At 46.1% G+C, this 21,160-nt stretch overlaps 1 protein-coding gene across 2 annotated transcripts in view; it reads right to left on the reverse strand.

Moving 5' to 3' along the window:
* Positions 1-873: 873 nt before the first annotated feature.
* Positions 874-21,160, reverse strand: part of zfpm2a (zinc finger protein, FOG family member 2a) — a 120,675-nt gene continuing 100,388 nt past the window's right edge. For both annotated transcript variants that reach the window (XM_085290785.1, XM_085290784.1), the window contains exons 6-8: positions 4,797-5,003; positions 3,960-4,187; positions 874-3,606 (exon numbers count right to left, since the gene is read on the reverse strand). In XM_085290785.1, coding sequence (XP_085146911.1) covers positions 1,067-3,606; positions 3,960-4,187; positions 4,797-5,003 — 2,975 coding nt within the window. In that variant the 3' untranslated portion in view covers positions 874-1,066. The remainder of the gene's footprint in view (positions 3,607-3,959; positions 4,188-4,796; positions 5,004-21,160) is intronic.

Here is a 21,160-nt window from a genome sequence, read left to right on the forward strand (position 1 = left end):
ATTTAATTCCATCCATATACATGCATAGCAACAACGTTTTAAGAAACATTTTCTCCCATAATCAGGACATTGGAATGATCATTTTACATCAGTATCCCCCACTGACCTCCCAACCCATCTTGTTCGTCAGCAATAAACTTAATTCTTGTACAACTTGCTTTTTTTTTTTTTCTCTTTTTGTTTTTAAATTCCCAATGGGGTTACAAATAATTATATGCACAGTCCCCATTTCGTAATACTGCTTTCAGTAATGTTCCCTCATTTACAAAGTATTGCATTGAGAGCAAAATTTGAAAAAGGGAGACCAAAGTGTATCATCAAACAGAAATACGAGTACTATACAAGAATGCTGCCATCCTCATGAAAACATCCACATCTGAGTTGAAGAAAAGAGACAGGGACAAACAGCCACATATGTATGCAAAGCCATGTGTATATGCCAAAATGTGAGATGCAGGGTTGTGCCAGGTGATCACCCCCACCCACCCCCCCAAAACGGCGGCTTTTTAAGGCTAACAAGTCATTAGTAGCAAACTGCAAGTGACATTTTGGCCATATACAGAAACTGGTACAGCAAATAAGAATACACAAGTGCCTCAGTAGCTATTTTTGTGTCTAAAATGCATCTCATTTTTGTATTGTCTATTGTTTCATTGAGCCTACATTACAGTGTAAACAATATGTGTGCTACACAAGAATGACTATACAATAACATTACAAACAACTCTGATATAAATTTCATTTTGAATTTAAATTAAGACCACTACTCCTATTAATACTGATTGTAAAATAAATTAATGTGAAAGTGGCACCAATATTATTCTTGATCCATTTTTCTTTTTCTTTTCTTATCTTTTTTTTTTAAACCAATGGTTTTGCATTTGTAAGTCTTAAAACGATGAAAGAAGAAGCTTCTCTTGATTGTCCACAAGCAGCGGTTAGCACTGCATGATGCACTATTCCAGACACAACAGTGTACCAAAAAAAAAGAAAGGAGGAAAAGTCAGTAAGGGGGGGAAGGTGTCGGGGGAAGGAGCGAGGGGGAGGATGAAGAACGTGTCTTCTCTTATTTTACATGCTCGGCAGCATGTGACGAACAGTAAAACTTCTTATGGGTAATAAAGTTTGACAGGTTGTTGAACTGGATGTCACAGAGGCGGCAGTACTTGCCGCTTCCGGAGCCGTTCACGCCCTTATTGGCTGTGGGCACCGCCTCCTCGTTTGGGGACTTGGAGGAAGGCGACATGTTCTCGTTGGAGTCGGTCTGATTTTCGGTGGCCCACGTCGGTGAGGGATTGGGGGGCTGGCTGTCTGGCTGGGGCTGGTTCTCTTGCTGCGGCGGTGCTGTGCCTGAACGCTCCTCGGACTTATGCCCCCCGTTGACAATGACCATGCCTCGGTTTTTGGGCAGGAGGGGAAGGGGTTCCTTGCCAGGGTGAGGGCAGCCGTTAGCAGCAGGCTGTGTGGCCTGCTCTCTGGTTGTTCCCGTCTCTCCTCCTCCAGCACCTCCTCCCCCATTAACACTTTGCTCCTGTTCACCGGTCTCTCCCTGCACCGCTGGCCCCCCGTAGTCAGTTGGTTTTATCCCAAAATACGGCGATATTTGCTCAGGACCTTTGACCTTCTTTATTGCTCCAGGGTAGAGGCAGTGGGGCAGAAACATATTCTTGCTGTCCTCTTTTGATGGGATGAGCTGGGGTTCAGCGAAAGACTTGAGACCCGGCACGGGCCCCAGGTGTGGAGGAAACATGCCTCCATTCTGCACCATCACCTTCCCGTTGCCATTCTTCTCACATTTGCCTGGGTTCTTATCGTAGACTTCATCCGGGTTACCGCTGCTTTCACTCTTCACATCTGGGAACATGGTCGTCTCCAGGCCGCCGCTCTCATTGTGCTGTTGTTGCTGTTGTGGCTGCTGCTGCTGTGCGGCAGTGGCGGCGGCCGTTGCGGGGCAAAAGTTCTGTTTGTGCGCCAGGTAGTTCTCCACTTTGTTAAAACTTATCTTGCACACTGCGCATTCATGATAGTCCAAAAGTCTTTTGGGAGAGCTACATGACTTGTCGGATACCGGCGAGCATTTTTTGCTAAGGTCAATGGGAGCGTCCAGCTCCTGTGGCTCCACGATGTTGCATTTGGGAGCCAGAACGGGTTTGGTGACAGTCAGAGATGCCTCCAGGTGTTTAGGTACCATACTTGGGAACATATCACAGCGGGGATGGAAGCGGTCTGAAAGGCTCTCTACAGCTTCCTGGGATGTGCAAGGGTTCATGGGAGGAACCCCAAGGAAACCTGGCTGACCCATAGGGGGCCTCTGGTGGTCCTGATCCGGGAGACACATCTCATACATCTTCCTGCGCTTACGACTCCTCATGGTTCTCTGCATGGAGGGCACCTTGTTGGTGGGCATGCGTTTCATGGGGGGATCATGACGAGTGGCGCAGTAGTACTGCTTGTGGACCATGTAGGTCTCGTGACGACTGAACGTGATATTACAGGCGTCGCAAGTCGTCTTGGTCGGATCGTTGTCACTTTCCACCAAACCTGTGCTGGGGCTCTTCCCCTCCATCTGCTTGTCATTCAGCCTCTCCTCAGCCCCAGTTGGCGTGGAGACCTTCTTCACCTGTCCTGCTAGATCCTTATCGGGGCCTTTAGCCCCAGCGTTGATCATGTCCAACACGCTGGAGTTCAGGCAAGCTGACTGCATGAGGTGGCTGTCAGCCTCCGACGGGTGGCAGCCGGCCAACATGCTAACAGAACTGTGACCGCTGTTGGGGCTGACCGCCTCGGGGACCTTATCCGAGAGGGCAGAGAAGTCGGGGGACTTGGCCATGTGCTGCCAGCGGCTGTTACAGTAGTGCTTTTTGTGGACCAAATAGTTGTCCAGGTTGCTGAAGGTGATATTGCATTCAAAACAGGTGGCCCCTTTGGGCATAAGAGGACTGTAGATGACAGGGGGGTAGCTGTTCCCTCCGTGGCGCAGCCTCCGGTGAACTAGCTCTGACATTTTAGCCAGAATCTCAGAAGCCTGCGGGACTACTGAAATGTCTTGGGAGAACGCAAACTGAGACAAGAAGGGGCCCATGGGAAATGTAGGCATGTTATGCTGCACAGGGGAGGAGGCCAGTCGGGGGCTGGAGGGCTCAGACTTGATCCTAGTGTAAGAAAAACTGGCTTTGCTGCCTGGGTGGGCCTCTCCCTTCTGAACAGACAGCATGGGCTTCTTCTCAGTCTTGTCAGCTTCCCCGTCTGTGCTGGTCTCCTTGTTGAGGGTCCCTTTGGGACTTCCGAGCAGAGCGTCCTTCCTGTTGGCCAGCTCAGTGCGGGCCTGCTGCTGCTGCTGCTGGAGGCTTTCCTCCGGCCCCCTGGGGGAGTGCTCTGTGCCGTTACCTTCCCTGTGAAGTTTGCTGCCGTGCCCATGTAAGTCCTGATGCTGTAAGAGTTCCCTGTGGCTCTGGAAGCTGATATGGCAGTGATTGCATCTGAAGGCCGCCTGTGACAGGTGAGACATGATGTGATGCTGGAATGTAATAAGAGAATCTGCCGTGTAGTTACAGATTGTGCATTTCAAGCTGGTGCCAGGAGGGAGGCTCTCTTCCATTTTGACACCTGTGAAGGAGATAAAAGGGAAAAATGCTCAGAATCTCGCCTCCCACTTCTCCTTTAGAGTTAACTGTAGAAACCATCAAACACTCATGCATTATGCCAAGCTTATTCCCATCCACTCTATTTTTTATGGCTCAAGGATAAACTGTCAACTATACCAGCTGACAGTACGATATGTATATTCCTCAAAATATATGACAGTTGGGGTTTTTTTCAAGCCAGCCTAAAGACCATGTGAATAAATGCAGGCTTTCATTTAATATTTAGTGAACTTTGGCTTTTGGGGGATCCATACATTAAAAAAAAAAAAAAAAAAGATATCTGTTGCCTCTCTGACCCATGACCTTAATACTCACCACTGTGCGAGGTGCTCAAGTGCATTTCTAGGGCCCTGGGTCCGGAGAAGCTCTTATTGCACTGTGGAAAGGGACAGATACTGGGGGTCTGGTGTGGGCCACTGTCATTCTCCTCCACCACCGTCTCTGGCTCCCTCTGCCGCCCGCTGCAGTAGTACATGAGATGAGCCTGCAGGTTCCTCTCGCTCCTAAACCAGATTCCACATGCTTTGCAGGGGAAGATGTCCTCTGGAGAGGGGTGGGGAGACAGAAAGGGACAGAGGGGATGTGACATCAGGATACAAACAGCACTTTTATATTTACAGATAAAGGGCCTGCGCAAGCTCCTCTCATACGTCTACAGTCCTGCCTCTCAAAGCCTGCGTTAAAGGCTTTTCCACCAAATCCTTGGCTGCAGCATATCGCTGTGTTGCTACCAGTGGGTTGGTGCCCTTTCTCAAGGGCAAACAAGAACACTGGACCATCTGCTTACAGAAGCCTCCCTGTCGAGCTGAACCCAGATAGCCCTCGCTAAGTAAACAAACACACTATTTGCATGAGGCGTGTATTTTGCAATTAACACGTTAGTTCGAGCCTCAGTGTGTTTATGTGAACCCCCCCAAACTTGAAGGTCGATGGCTCTTATCTCCAGCGCAGAGACTCATCTGGGTTAATCTACGCCCGGGCGGAGACGACGCTCCTTGTTAAGCAGGTGACTGAGTGCAGGCTGTGGACTGGTGTGTGTGTGTGTGTGTGTGTGTGTGTGAGAGAGAGACAGAACAGAAGTGCGATTGTGCATGTCTAAACAAAAGCACATCTCGTTCCAGCTCCGGTGCCGGTGCATGTGCAGACACTCACTGTTGACGATGGCAGTGGGCAGGATGGAAGCCATGGCGGCCTGCTGCGGCAGGAGCTGGATGCTGTCCAGCAGCCTGGCTGGGTACATGCCCTCACTCAGAGACATGTGGTTCACCGGCTGCAGACGGGAGTCAAAGTCCACCGCAAACGCCACCAGCTCCTCGCCCTCCATCATGTTCTTGGTGGTAGTGCACCACAGTTGGCCACCTGGACAAAACAGGAGATAGAGGAGACGTTTAAACGCCTGATGCGAGGGAGGAGAGAGCGCCGTTTCGTGCGCGCGCGACTAATTCTGGTCTTAAATGTCAGAGCATTACGCAGAAGGAGAAATGGTAATTGCTTGCGCACAAGTCAAACACTTGAATGGGTGTTGCGTAACTGCGGAGCTTGAATGAATCATCCTGAAGTCTTGATAGTATTCTTAAATAACAAATCGTCAGAAATACAAAGGGTCAGGTCATCAAAATGACAAAAAAATAAACCAGAACGGAAAGTTCTTAGCAGGAACGTGTTTTCTAAAGTCAGCGCCAATATTACTCTTGATAACTGTCAGCAAGCTGGCAGCAGTTTTTAGTGCGACAGTTTTTCTTTCTTTCTGCTGTATCAATGAAAACACTGAGATGTGTAGATTCTTCGCACTCTCCTGAAAGACACTCGCTTTTTTTAAATGTCATTTTTCAGCACCGTGAGCAGGGTGACTGTTTACGTTGGCGTGAGGGCACAAATCTCGCGTACTTTTACTCGATAATTTTGGTGAATATCCTTCATCTTTTTTTTTACTGCCACTCAAATTTCTTTCAAGGCTCCTGGCACTCATATCCAGAAGCAAAGTGCACCTCAGCTGGGCTAAACTGTAGTCTAGAGTGCTGTAGTCAGCTAGAACACTGAGACAGGGCCTCCATAATATTAGATTGTTGTGTTTTGGGATTAAACATTCCTCTGAAATCTTCTGAACATATTCATTAAGTCGGAGAAAGGGTGGGGTGGGGCGGTGTGCAGGAGGAAGCAGGGAGGGAGGGTGGCAGAGGGAGAGAGTGAAGGTTTTAGCTTAGATAATATTTATCTCAGCACATGACAGGCTTTTCAGCTGCACTTCATTTTCCATTGAAGAGATTAAAGTTTTTAATATGACTATTTACAGAAATCTGGCTGGGGAGATAACAACAAACTATGATACGCCGCCGCTAAATGGCAGAATTAGGACATTGTTTCTGAGGAAAGCTGGACAATTAATTAAAGCGTGCTGTTAGCTTTCAAAGATGTGCAAACATACCGACGGAGTGTCAGGCTGAGAAGGGGGGAGGCGGCGACGGGAGACATGTGATTTGAGCCCTGGCTGATGCGGAATAAAGAGAGTCCTGAGGAGAGGTGTGAAGGCAGGGGGACACTGCTATAGAAAGCCCCGGCACATGGGCAACACTGATTACTCATGTTTACACAAAACCTGTGAATCACCAGGTTTAAAACCGCCCTGCAGACACGGCGAAGGTGCAAGAAGGAGCAATCCACTTTTCTGTCTGTTTATTAGAGGCACGGCCACAGAGACGGAGCCGCCAAGTCTTTACGCCGCCACGGCACGCGTTACGTCCAAATCGCTGTTAAGTCTGCAGAATGAGGTGCCCCGTTATTTCAACAGGAAATTGAATATTTAAGATTTCGCATCACTGTCCTGATTAAAACCTCTCTAGCCCTCTCCTATCTGCTGGTGAAGCACTGGAAATTAGACCAGCACAAATGTGTCAAAGGACTGAAATGGTATTAAAATATGCTATCTCTCAAAGTCCCATTTGTGTGCACACTTCCCCTTCCCCTTGAGTGTGTGTGTGCATGGGCGCGTGCGTCCCAGCGCCACTTTAAAGAGCAGTGCCTATCTGTCGTCCAATCTGCTGTGACGAGACACACACTTCAGGCCGCTCCACTTCATCGTTTTGATTCTGTCATACCACACACTGCCTGGAGAGGCCCTTTGAATTTTTATCTCCTAATTAAAATAACAAAACTCCTCTCCACTGTCTGCCCAAGTTACCATCAAGGTAGATACAAACTGCCACTGACAATGGCGGTGGAATATATCGCAGCCATAGCCACAAAAAAAAAGTTTCTCTCCTCCGCGAGGATTCCTTAGTTCAAAAACGCGCTTACAAAGGGAATTACCAACGAGGCCTCGGCGCTCAGATACAAATCAGTGTTTTCTTGGGTGGGGTGGGGAAGATCAATCAGAATCAAAGATGCTGTATGCTCTCTCAGCTGAAAATGAAGCAGATTATGTGGAGTCTGATGGAAATCTTTCGCCTTTTTTTTTTTTTTAAAACTGCATTTTCATGGAGGAATATGCGCTCAGATTGCATCCCTTCAGCCAAGAATGCTACAGATCCATCTGTTGTGTGTGAGAATGCTGGGAGTGAGTTTTTTAGGACTGCATGTCCCAGTTTTAGTGAGCCGCACAAAACACAGAGGCAGCACTCTGCTCGTTCCACTCACTCACTCAACCAAGACAGGCTAGTAAGGTACATGAGCTCAGGCTGCAGGATTATAAGTGTAGTTTAAAGCATATTGTCATCAGAATGAGAACTGGAAACAAGCAGCTGCTTCCCCTCTGATTTTTGATTATTACAGCTCTACACGTTACGCATCTACATTCAGACTTGACATGCATCCTTTGCGTAGCTTTGTGTCACAAATCTGAAATTGATATGATTAAGTGTGCAGCCATAGCATCCTCACATAAACAAACATGCATGCGTATGCGTGCCCACGGTGCGGGCGCGCAGAGATGTGTGCATTCACAGAACGAGTGTGCAGAAACATGTCCGTTTCATGCACATATGGAGATACAAGGCTCTGAAAAGCGACTGCGTGGAGGCGTCAGGTGGGCAACAGACAAAAAACAAATACCCCATGAAGGAGCGCTCTCGAAAAATCCGTCATGCCTGTTTGCCTCTGATGGCCCTTTTCCGTGACAGGTGATTTAAATCACAGAAACACGGGGCGGGCCACCTATGCCCATGGTGCAATGGGAAATGAAAGAAAGGAAAGGAAAGCAGGGGTGGGGGTATGTGTGCGAGGGGGGTGGGAGTGAGGGTCAAGAGTTAAGAGTGAAAGACCAAAAGCGTTAAGTTGTGAAACTGGGGGAAAAGGCTGGGAAAAGTGCAGCTTGTGATTTGCACTTGTTTGCCTGCTGTCTGCAGTGTGAGCTGCCTTTGTGCAGTGGCCAATGCAGTTGGAATGAAGGCTATTGTCTAAATCCTCCTGCAGAGCACCTGATAAAAGAATAAAGAACTATGACATATTCTAAAAACAATGGAGGAATTAAGGGGAGACAATAGGCCAGCTGCCTCATTAAAACAATCAAAAACGGCATCCTGTACGTAGTCCAGATAATTAAAAACCACTGCTTCCTACAGTCTCTCAATACCATATCCACCAGCTCACTGAGGCCCCGAGACTGTGGCTCTGCTGGCTAAATGCCCTCTCCCTTCTCTTCTCCTCTGTTTGATTAATGGTTTATTTGAACGCGCAGCTGAAGATGAACATATGAAGGAATTCATGAAACAAAAATTATAATGCAAACCCTTCTCTCCCCCCCACCCCTCTATAAGCACTCATAAACTAATCAAACGTCTCAGGATGAATCGCAGGCACTGGGGGCGTCTGTCCCCTCCCCTTTGCCTAAAGCCCTGAGAGATTTCAAAGTGCACGCATCACAGGGGCATTTTTTAATTTTCTCACTTTAAATGACTTTATAAGAAAAACGGATGTGTACAGTATCTGTGTGGATGGGTGGGTGTGTGTGTTGGGGGGTGGTGTTGGTAGAAGAGAATATGAGATACTTGAGCAGGAATTTTTTCAAATATTTTTCTTCCCCCCCTTTATTTTTCTTTTTTTTTGTGCACCCTGCAAACCGCTACCACCACCACCAGCGCCATATCTTAATGAAGTTGCAAACAAATCTCTCATGCCTCGTGCGAAAAGCTGAGAGACAACAAAGCAGCAGAAATAACAGAAGGGCCCGGATAATTAAACTGGCCTGAAGACAGGTATTCAAATGTTGGTGTGTAAACAGCACAACTCTTTAATAGTTTAGCTGTAAAATGCGTAGTTAAGCACATCAGCACTTGCCTCTCCCATCTGTCCAAACACATTACCGTTGCAGAGGCCATTACGGCACTGGAGTACAGTCCCGCTGCATACCAGCCTGTGTGTTATGGGAGGGGTTGAACGGTGCTTCTGGGAACACTAACGCCGGCCCGTCGGCATTATCTGAATGCATCGTGGGGTCATGTGTTACAAAGAAACACTCTGCAGGTGAAGAAATGGCCGAGCTTGAAAGGGAGATCTGTGAGGTATACTTGTGCCGAAGTGCTTGCTGATCCCATTATGTTGTAGAAAAGAGCAAAAGGTTAAAATATCTAATTCTAGATAGCAAAAAAAGACAAGTAAAAAAGATGTTCCTTTGTCAAGAATGATGTTGTGGAGACTTCTTTTTTCTTTTTTTCCCTCGGCTTCTTAAAGTGCTCGTCTCCGTCTGTTGGCTCTGCGCTAACTGCTGGTCTTAATTGTGAAGTGAGGCCAGTGGTGCCTGAAGCCACAGAGAGGGTTGTAATTAAAGACCTCTACTCTTCTTGTCTTTAAATCAGCTCCGACTCCTCCTGGTCAAATGGGAACAAGCTGCTTGCACCTACGAATATCAAGTAGCTGTGCACCGTTAGTCACCGCTTCTTCTTCTTCTTTTTAGCTTTCACAAAGCTCCAATCAGAGAAGGAGTGAATTACAACCTGACACAATAAACAACTTCCTCCCTACCCGCCAACCCAACGGATCCGGTGGAAATACTAATACGTGGATGAATAATATCTGTATCTGCACCTGACGAGCGGACCCGATGGTGCCGTGACAAACGCTAAACACATCCTCCTCGTGAATACCAGAGGTGGGACCAAGTCATTGTTTTGCAAGTCTCAAGTAAGTCTCAAGTCTTTATCCTCAAGTCTCAAGTCAAGTCTCAAGTAATGTCAGGCAAGTCAGAGTCGAGTCTCAAGTCACTGGTGTAAAAGTCCGAGTCAAGTCACAAGTCTGAAATTTTGAATTTCAAGTCCTTTCGAGTCTTAAAAAAAAAAAAACGAAAAAATAATGTTGCAGTTATATGCTAAATGTAAATATTAGACCATGTAATTTTTAAATCTGTGTTTTTCTCAACACATGACGAAATAGTGAACTTAGAAAATATACACAAATTGTGAAATTGCACCTCTTTAAAATGCAGCTCAATTAAACCTAGCTCCAAGAATAATTTTCACCGACAGTTCTGAGATAAGCTGCATGTTATTCTTGGATGCGGTTGTAGGACCGGCTTTAAAATCGCATGACAAAAATATCATACACATTAAAAAAAACTGCATCACCAACGTAGCCTGGACAACATTTGCTAGTTAGATGAAGTCAGCTATCTCATCGTAGCATATTTATATGCATATTTATAATCATACGGTTCTTGGAGTGAGTGCATACACTCATGAAGTTTAGTAACTTCCGGTCACTGCAACAAGCCCAGGTACAGTTTACCGACGGATGGGTGCAGGACCTTGAAATGCACCGTGTAGAACAAAAGACCATCGTACGTATCATAAGTTTACCAGTCTCACAAATTGTCGTCATAAATACACATTCCTTAACCGTTTATTAATAGGACCTTTGAGCTCAACGGTAATTAATTAGTAGTGGAAATAATTTCTGGTAGCATCACAGAAATGTAGCAGTGACAACAATATTGTATGCTGTAATCGTACTGGGCAATTAGTGATACAAAACAACTGTTTTATCCTGTGAATAAAAGTATATGTTTTTGTTAATGTACCATAATAACAGAAGCGAAACGCAATATTGTGTCAGGACAATTCACTATTTATGCACAATAAATAAAGGAGCATAGCGCGACAATTTCTGTTCTTGCTTGTAACCTATATCACCAATTATGTTATGAAAATGACGTATTAACTACTAAAAAACACTGACCTTCGTGTAAATGCTTGGAGCAGACTAACCTGTGAGCTGGAGTGTTCTGGGACGTTATATTTGATCTTTGAATGGCTGCAATCCAGGCCATCCGTCGCCTGTTTGTCACTTCGGAAACATGAACAATTTCTCTTCAACGACGTAATCCGATAACAACCGATCTCTTTACCCGTCGGCTTCCCGTGGCTGTCATGCGACCGGCTATTGCAGTTAATAATACAACAGCTTCTTGACATTTTTGTGTTTCTTTTTATCGCTGTATAACTGATTTTAATTGAAAGCCTGCGTGCGCTAGTACCGCTTGCCACGAGTTCCCAGAATCATTTGCGGTTCTACCCGTGAATGACGTCACATTTTCAATCTCTATATAATATGCATGTTAAATTTTATATTTGGGGTAAAATATCAAGTCTTTTCAAGTAAACCGGTTCAAGTCCAATTCAAGTCCCAAGTCATTGGTGTAAAAGTCCAAGTCAAGTCACAAGTCTTAGAACATTTTTTCAAGTCAAGTCTAAAGTCATAAAATTAATGACTCGAGTCTGACTCGAGTCCACACCTCTGGTGAATACTGGTAAATATTTGGACTGTTTCTGGATCACCAGAGTCGAGCACATTAGGATGACTCACGGCTGTCAAACCAGCCGTCACAGTCCCCCGAGCCAGAGCGAGCCGGCGGCAAGAAAGGAAAGCGCTGAGCTTGGACCCGAGCTGGAACATCATTCGCGGGGTCAAACAAGCTTACTATTATTGACGGTACACTAAACTAGAATTAGCTGACTCTACTATTATTTCACGAGGCTCTGACACAGATTGACTCTCCCTCCCTTTCACTCTCTGCTTCCTCCAATCCTGTTCATGCTTGCTCTCTGCCACTAGGAGGCACTCTTCTCCTGCTCAAGCTTGCAGTCCTTGGATGATTTTTTTTTTTTTTTTTTTGCCACGATGATGCAGAGATGCCTCAGACATGGCAGGGCAAGCACAGATGCCAGTCTGCCTATACATCCTTGCAGGTAGGTGCTAAAGATTTTACTCTCACAAAGAAAAAAAAGGCGTTTGGCTCAAAAGGAATCCGCCCGACCTCATTTCTATTCGATCTGTGGCTGAATATTAGGTGTGCGCAGGGCTATGTTTCATGTTTCTCACTCTTTTCTTTATTTAAATGTGTGCGTGCGTGTGTTGTTGCCACATTTCTGCAATTGCATGAGTGGTTTAGTCACTTTTCAACATGTTTTATATTAAAATATATATTAAAATTCAGAAGTCTGGCAGGAAGACAGTGTCCTTTTTTCCAGGGTAATAATAAATGTTGTTCAGTAAATATGTGTTTACAGAGCCCTGACTTGAGTCTGACCCCCCCACCCCCACCAAACACACACCTCTCTGTCTGTCTCTCTCTCTTCCTCAAGATTTTTCCTCTCGTTCTGCACTACTACAGTGTCTGGACTAATTTTAGTATCAAGTGTTTTTTTTTTTTTCCAGATATAGCCGGTACCGAGAGCTCATGGATGGCCTTGAGCGAATGGCACGAGGGTCAGAATCCACAAATTAAAAAGTCCTCCCAGGGGAGCCTCACACACGCCGCTCTCTACTGTATACATTCACAGGCAACAAAGACATAAAAGCTGAAGAAGAAGGAGCAACGTCTTTCAACACACACGTTTATCAAGTCTTTGAAAAAAAATATATAAAAAAATGATGCAACGATGTGATTCAGCAAATGTTTCACAGAGCAAGAATTAAATGTTTCACTTTGAAATTAAAAGACATTTCCGTGGCTGGTCTCCGGAGATTTGTGTAGTTTTTCCCCTTTTTTTGTTAAGCACAGTGAGAACGATACTGGCTGGCAGGGGGATGTTTGCCTGGTAATGGTGTTGTAATCATTTTTGAGGGAGAAGAAAATAGAAATGTGAATTAGCAGCTATTTTTGCTCCATTAGGGTGCTATGACGGAGCCCGACTATTTCAATTTCAGATTTATTTATTTTCTAATGAAATGTATTAAATTATAGGAGGAATTACCCGCACGTCAACCGCTTTGCTGTTCGCTCTCTCTTTTTTTGTTGTTTTTTATTTTAAAAAGAAAGATGCACAAAAACATTTGGATGCGTTTCTGTTTTTCCAAACAAATTAAACCTTCTCCCACGAGCACGAAATTTCTACTGAGGACGTTTTAAGCTTCCGGATCTCTGTGCTGTCAGTCTGAAACAATACACAGCCACATTCCTGCAGTACAAAGCTCGCTCTCTCCCTCATTAGCTGCCACACACACACACAGTCAGCTTTCTCCTCGTCCGCAGTAAAGTGGAGTAGACTATTAAAGGAAAAGCTCTGACTGGCTCCTCTCTCCGCTCTGCTTTATTCTTTATTTGGACAGGTTTGTCCCATTGAGCACTCTATTAGCTCTCCTTCTCTGCGGGTAGTGCTGCCTGTGTCCTGGTTGTGGCCAGTCGACATGTGTTTACTGCGGCCCCCGCTGCGGCGGCAGGCTGGTTGGGGGCCCGTCCTGACCAAGCCCTGCTAATGGGACCAGAAGACCCCTCGTGACAGGACACCGCGGCAGACTCTACCCCTCCCTTCCCTCCAGCTGCGGCCCCGTGGCCCGTGTCCCCCTACCCATCATGCCTCGGCGGGAGCAGGTGAACGGCGCGGGGCCAACGGCGACGCGTTTGGTTTTCCTGGGAGAGCAACGCGCCATCGCCATGCGCCTCAGTGGTTCCTCCAACATGGCTCCGGCCCTACGCCACATGGGCTGCCTGGCCAGTCTGCATTTGTGTGGGTGTATGTGTGTGCGCGCGTGATTGTGTGTGTGTATTTGTGGTGTATGGTGGATGCCAGCCCTAATGCAAATGCTTGCCGTTTAAAAAAATGGGAGCCTCTCTCCTCCTCTGTCTCTCCTATTTGGAAAGGTCTATTTTGGCCTTCTGGTGCTGGCAGTTATTTTTTTCCTCTCCAGAAGGACAGAGAGCCAGAAAGATGCACCTGTCATCCTTTTTGGAATTCAACATTTATTGATCTGGTCACGAGGAACGGAATTTATAGAGTTATGTGTTTTGTTTTTTTCTTCCTTTACGAACACCAACCGATTTCTGCCTTAAAAATGTGCTTGTTTTATTTGCAAAGCCAGCCTTATTTACAAGCACGCTCATTTGGTATTCACAGGACAAGCGATGCACGCGCGCACGCGCTCTGACACGCACACCAGTCACTCGTGCAGCATCCCAGCATGCCCTCCATCTCTGCACCCCGGTAATTCTACATATTGCTTAAAGTATGTGCTAATTAAATTTTCTGACGGTTTTTGCGAGAGAAATAAATAATCTGCGGCTAAAAGGCCTAATTGCGTTTGTCACATTGTGTCTCGGTGGCTAGTGCATCGGGAGCACAGCCGCTGCCCTTGCTCATTGCCATTCTGTCGTCCTGGCAAGCCCCCTCTCTGCCCCAGGTATCACCACGCGGCCATCTGGAGCCGACATCTGTCTCTCTATTGATCACAAGGGTTTAGCACTTGATCAAACAGACTGCGACAGGAAATTGCTCTTTTCCCCACAGAAAAGGCCAATCGCCTGCGTGAGGGTAATAGAGTGGAACTGAGATGCAGCACCGGCGTGGTGGGCAGGCAGGCACAGGCGCAGCCGGGCAGGCAGCGGCACGGCGGTGTCGGCCGCTGTGGAGGTGGCAGGGGATGGCACGGACACTAAAGTCCACTGCCACGCTTACCAGCGCCATGTTTCTAACCTCTCTGCTAATGCAACAGCAGCATTAAGAGAGCAAAAGAAATAGAACAGAACACGTGCACGCAGGCGATGACACCATCACCTCCGATTAAAAGAAGCCGCCGTACTGTGAGCGGAATCACTCAGGTAACCCAACAGCTGTCTGAAAGTGTTGGAAAAGCTGAAATATGCTATGTGATAAGTACGCCAGATGGTGAGAAATTAATGCATTTATTTCCCGAGGAGGAAAAAAAGCAAAACAGAAACTAACTCTGTTTACTTTGTCATTAACACCAGGGCTGTCAGTTTTCATTGGAATTAAAACGGACGACGAGCAGGGTGGCAATGTTCAAACACTGTGTGTTTAGCATGTAACCGAGCACCCCCGGTGGAAGGCTCCAACAGAGGGAAATCCCTGACAAGGACTGGAGTTGTCTCTTGCTCGCTGGTATCCCCGGTGGAGTTCAACACACTATTAGTGCCTGGAGGTGCACAGTTAGCTGAGGCTGTGGTCCACATCTAAAAAAAATTAAATAAATAAAATATTGTGGCTCCTCTCTTTTCGGGCATGCTTTCGAGGCACTCACTGTAACAACATGTTTAGCAAGTATGGACAATTTGATACTGAAGGTGACATTTATTCAGCATTGTAGGAAATATTTAATTGTTCCTGCAGAGAGCGAGATATGTTTCCCCTTGCCTACAGTGCTGGGATTGTCCTTTTGGAATATGATGCAAATTCGGGATGAAGCAACTAATTCCTTCCTTGCACCCCTGTGCACTCACCCCCTCCCAGCCACCCCCACCTCAACTCAATCCTCCGCCAGCCTCCATTCCTCCCCCAGACACGAGGATTCTGATTAATCGTGTGACCGCCCCTCGTTTTGCATTTTTTACACAATCTCACGGCGCCACGGTGAGATGTGCGAGGTGGTTTCGCCACTTTTTTGGCAAGCTGAAAAAAGACGTAGCCCAAGGAAGAACAAGTCGAAAGTATGAAGAGGGGGGGGGGAGAAAAAAAATATGACCAGGGGACGTGATAAAAAATTATCAGCCAGTGTGTTTTCCTGTTTGGTTTTAATCTACATTTAATTAAATTCTTATCTGCTGTGTGCTTATGGCTGCATTTGAATGGCGAGGCTGCATTCATTATGAATGGTAAAATTGAACTCAGTACATTGTGTGTGGCCCAATAAAGAAACAAGACTCTTATTGCAGTGCATGCACAAGCTCCGACAGACATGCGGAAAAAATAAGTCAATTAAGATCGGTCTTTAAATTACCGCTGTATCAAAACAAGGGGCGGGAGTATGCTCCATAATAGAATCCTGACAGGGGGAGAGAGAGCACGGTCGACTGTTGTTAATATACATCCCATTTGATACAGCCAATTGTATTAGTCTGTTTATGGAATACACACAGTTGATGCGCAGTAGATTTACTACTCTATCATGATAGTTCATAATTGACGGGGGTGGGCGGGTCTGTGAATACAGAGGTCACTTTAAGAAAGAAACTGTGTCAGCAGTATGACGAGACTTCCTCGTAAAGATCCTGCTGGTTTATCTGAATGTGAGAGGTCAACAGCAAAGGTCAACGACAGAATATGTAGACAATATGTGGGACGCAGTAGATACCAAAGAGTCAAATCCAAGGGAATAGAGAGAGAAGATTGTAATACTACTGACAAAAAACACAGGGCTTATAATGGGCGGGCAGCACTTTATAAGCTAAGAACAATATCCCAGCGGCAGCACCCCGGAAAAACACCCTGAGCCGATGCTACAAAGTTGGGCCCCGCAAAATCCCTAAATCTTCTCTTTTGCTTATTCCAAGCAGCGTGGGGGGTGGGCGGGTGGTTCAGGGAAGCTCCCTGCTGCCTGCCCGTGTTTACAGAGCCGTTCTCATCTCTAGGCCTTGCTCATCCATGGCACTGACACACGGTGTCGACATGATTAGGGGTCTGCCTTTGCGTAGGGCTGCGTTTGTACGTGTGTGTGCGCGCGGGGGGTGGTGGTGGTTGGAGGATCGGCAGATGAATGACTGGTGCATCGGAGAGGGATCACAGCAGATAATCGCTCCCGACTGCTGCGCCGGAGCTCTCAGATCTGGTCTTTAAAATAATGTTCGGAGTCAAGTCTCTCCAAAACCCCTCCCTCCCCGCCTCTCGCAGGTTATCTTACGCATTTTATGTTTGCTGTTTAAATCTTAACGGGGACACGAGCAGCAAGGGAGAGCAAATATGTCTGGAGTTGGAGGAAGCGGAGTGGAAATGTTATTGCGGGGGGTTGGGTGGGGTGGGGTTAAGATTAGCCTTAGCAAGGGGCCGAGGAGATGAAACTCCTCTCTCCATTCGGACGGCTTTCACACTTCTCGCGAAAAGCTCGGAATGTTTTGAATTTAACCTTGGAAGGGCCGGGGTGTCTGCGCGAAGCACGGCGAGGATAATGAATCTGACCTCTCGCTTAAGAGTGATATCATCCGAAGGCTTTCAGTCAAACGCGAACACAAACACCAAATCTCCTTAAGTGCATTTAAATACAGACCACCAGCAGTACTCAAGACAGTGTGAACACAGCGCAACATAAATTCCAATATCATAAATACTCCTATCACACAAACAGAGGTGCCATAAAGCACGGCTGCCCGTGTCTGGGACTATAAACCTCTGGCGTTACTCATAGGGAGTAAACACACATGCACAATTTACTGCACAAGACCCCCCCCCCCCTCCACCCGCACCTCCCCACCTTTGTTTATCTTTTAAATAAGCACACTTTATCACCCTCCTGCATAAGCAAATTGCATGCAATGTGTGTTGTTTTAACATGTGATACGCTGTCCAGAAGATTCATTTCTCCCGACAAATTCAATTGTCTTTGCAATATCCTGCTGCCATAGGCATCAGGCCCCATCACCTGTTCGTTATCACTGGGCGTCCTGTTCGGGAGCTCTTGAAATGGTGCCATGGCATTGACTCTCAGTTTAAACAGCAGGTCTCTGAACTTCTCACGGTTGATGGCGGAGGCTGGAAAATTACGCTAACAACTAATTAACATCATAAAGAGCGTTTAAATGGACGGACGACACCTGCAACCTTCATTTGCACACGCTGACGCCGAATTACCTGTGTTTTTATTTTTTGCAGATAACGCGAGCGTTTTTTTTAAAAAACTACCTTTTCGAATATTCATTTTTTTTGTGTGCGGCTGGTTTTAGAGTTGGCACTGACATCCTTTTTTGCTATGTACTGTAAAAAGAAAAGAAAAAAAAGCCACTGGGCCAAAAATAATAATTGTCAAAACAGAGTGTTGGCAGAATTACTAAAGCTGTTTTTATTCTTCTCCCTCTATGAGTTTGTGTGCACCTTAAAAAAAAGCTGCCATATTCTGTGCCTGAAATAACACATTCCATTTCTAATTTCTATTTGAATATAAAATATTTCCAGGCAGCAGACATGGACCTCCAGTTACTGGTCCGAATAACAAAGTGCTGCCTGTCAGTCTGAGACACTTTGCTGGCTGGCTGAACTAAGCTGGTTTAGACTGACAAGGCTTCAACGGTGGCAGCCTCAGCTTCCACTGGCAGGCCTCTGGAGTCCCTCCTCACTCCGGCTCCCCAGCCTCAGAGTCTTTCACTGGCGGTGGCCACAATACAGTCAAGTATCCGTGTTCTTTGAAACCGCTCTCCCTGTGTCTTCCCTTCAAAGGTTTGAAGCAGGACGGTAATGCACTCACACCTCATTACAGAGCCACATTATGGACTACAGCAGTAATACGCCTTTAATCTTCTCCAAATCGTTATAAATGTCAAGTTGGGGCCAGGGACTTCCCAGTCTACTGCACCAATGGCTTAGCCTGCTATCCCCCTCTTTTCCGTATTAGCTATAGCCAGAGTATTACATTCACTGCCAGATCCCCTGAAACTTTCAACTCTTTTGTTCCAACATTCAATGCACCATTAACATACCCTTTGAAATTGTCTCTTACCACCCGCCTCCCCCCCCCCAAAAAGGCCCCAAACAGCTAAATATGAAAACAGTCGATACCCCTACCCCGCCACATACACCTCCCGTACCTCCCCCTTCTTTTCCTCAGCCTCTCCTAATGAGACGCAACATCCCCGTCTCTCCACTGAAGGATGCAGACTTTCCGTGTGATAGAGAGACTGCGGCTGTTTATTAATAATGAATTTGGATGTTTTGCGCGCGGAATGTTATCAGCGTGCACACAATCCCACCAATAGTTTGCCCTGATGGGGTAGCTGGGTTCCTCATTAGCAGAACATATTTAATCCAGAAGTTTCTTATCAAATGTCACACCTGCATCTCTAAATGGCATTTTCACATTCATTCGCCTGTATTTGGGAGATGAGGCTCCAAGGTGCTTTGCAGAGATTAAGAAGGAGAGAGAGTGCAAGCTTATTTTATCATTTAGCGGGTCTGGAAGGAATCCAAGGAGTTTTTGTCTTGTTGTTGTAATTAGAAAGCCTTTTAAGTGATAACGCCTGCATAGGAATATGAATATGTAGCGATCAGGCCAGTCCCCCCCCCCCCCACCTCCTCCCCCTCCCTCCTCCTCATTTCTCTCTCTCTCTCTCTCTCTCTCTCTCTCTTTTCCTGTGTCTCTCTCCCCCCACTCTCTTTCTTAGCTTTTTAAATTGTTGAATGCTGAGTTTTTGTTCTATGTACAGCACGGATTAACTCGGAGGCTTCAGAAGTTTAATGAAAGACTTGAAAGTGCACGCTTTGTCTTGTTTCTTGACTGCGACAGCGGTTCTTTTTCCTGTGCAAGAGCGGACATGACATTAGTGCATTTTTTGGTTTTGTTTTTATACCTAAAAGCGTAAAAAGGGTGGACATCGCTCTCCTTGAGGACACATTTCAGCAGCGGGACTTGAGAAAACCCCGCTGCATGGCAATATAAAAAGCCGAACCTGTATTTTCTGACATCCGTCCAGAATTAAAAGAGCATTTTAATAAAATGCGCTACAGTTCTGGTGAGTGTCAAGAGGAATAACGGCCCTCAGACCCGTTTTATTTTTCTTCAGTGGAGAATTGAACACTCCCTGTGAAAAAAGCTCAGATGTTTAACTTTTTTTTTTGTTACAATGCTCCTCTGCAGCGTTACAAAAATGAAGCAGGTCGCTCAGTAGTGGCATTTTAGTCCCTGTGTATATCCAGAAAAGCTGCTGCAGCTAACCACTGGGCCAGAGATAAGTGCAAAACTGAGAAGTATTGATCCAGTAATAGTGGTTCACGCTTTGACTCTGACACCTTAACCCTGCAGACATAATGTCATAGCCTCTTATCCTTTCCTCTTAACACAACCTGTCTATCTCCCACAAGCTGTCAGCTCTAGTAATACGCTTCTCAAAAGCTCCCCTAAATCACTGAAATCATTGCACTTTCAGACATTATTTATTTTCCCGCCTCTTAAAAGTGAGGCATGATTTACAGTTCAGTAAAAGGTTGCCCCCCCCCCCCCCCTCTCTCTCGTCCTCCATTTCCCATTAGACCTGCTAGCACTTTCTGTTGAGGTAATTCCATCTCTACCATTGTAAGAGCTGCTACATAGCAATTACTATGTTAGGTCTGTGTAATTGTGTTGGCTTACAGCGCATGACAAATACAGTGGAGCTAGACCCGGCATAGTGATCCCACATGTGTGCTGGTTTAGACGTTTTCATTAATTGAAAGCGTCACTGTGTAACAGTGCAGTATTACACTCTGGCAGGTATGAAAGTCTAATACAGCTTAATTACTCTGCAGCTGAATATGTATTTGTGGGGATCCCTTATGTGGGGCTTTTTATCTGTTACAAATCACAAGTTTAAACCACTGGAGGGTGGGAGAGATAATTAGTGAGGGTTTAAGCACCTAGAATTCTAATAGAAAAATGCTCGAATGAATCCAAACATCTCTCTGACATACAAAACGCTGGAAATAATCAGACGTTTTGCCTGAACTTTATTTATTTATTTTTATCGATATGTTTTATAAGCTTGCCATGAGAGCGGCCTCGGCCATCGCTGAAGGATGCCAAACGTTGACATTATATGCAAATTGTGTTTATTATCTCACAGGCAGCACAGATCCTGCCTTGGTTGGGGCTGGTGCAGCCCACAGCAACTTCCAAGCAAGGTTTATGCACAAGGGTTTCTAATTAGCTCTCTGAGGGCCGCAGCTAGAGCCACACTTTCCACAACAGCCGTTGGGAAGTTGAACACTAACTTGGAGGGCTCCATATGTTGCCCAGGAGGCCTGAGAGACAGACTGATTCTGTGTTTTTCACGTCAGGGAGCCACTACGTTCCAGAACAGAGCTTTTCTCTCTCCTGTACATAGAGATGGAAAAGTTGCCAAACCAATGAGCGGCATTCATCATTAGTTGCATGTCTTTGGGCAGTTATCATTTAAAATGAATCGCTTCAAATATGACGCCCTTAACACACAGGAAATCAATTCAAACAATGATAGCAGGAGACGCCAAACACATGCATGGAAACGTGATTTTTAGAAAAGCTCTCTAATGGTGGTTGTATAAAGGCTTTCATTCAGAACCGAACCCTGTATACACATGAATGAAGAAGTCACTGTATGCATCGTACGTATTACCTGCCGGTCACGAGGAAGGAGCTGG

This window comes from Mchenga conophoros, linkage group LG11, assembly GCF_057382185.1.
Source record: "Mchenga conophoros isolate Kocher_MC1m ecotype Shallow Benthic linkage group LG11, M_conophoros_male_GT1.1, whole genome shotgun sequence".
NCBI lineage: Eukaryota > Metazoa > Chordata > Actinopteri > Cichliformes > Cichlidae > Mchenga > Mchenga conophoros.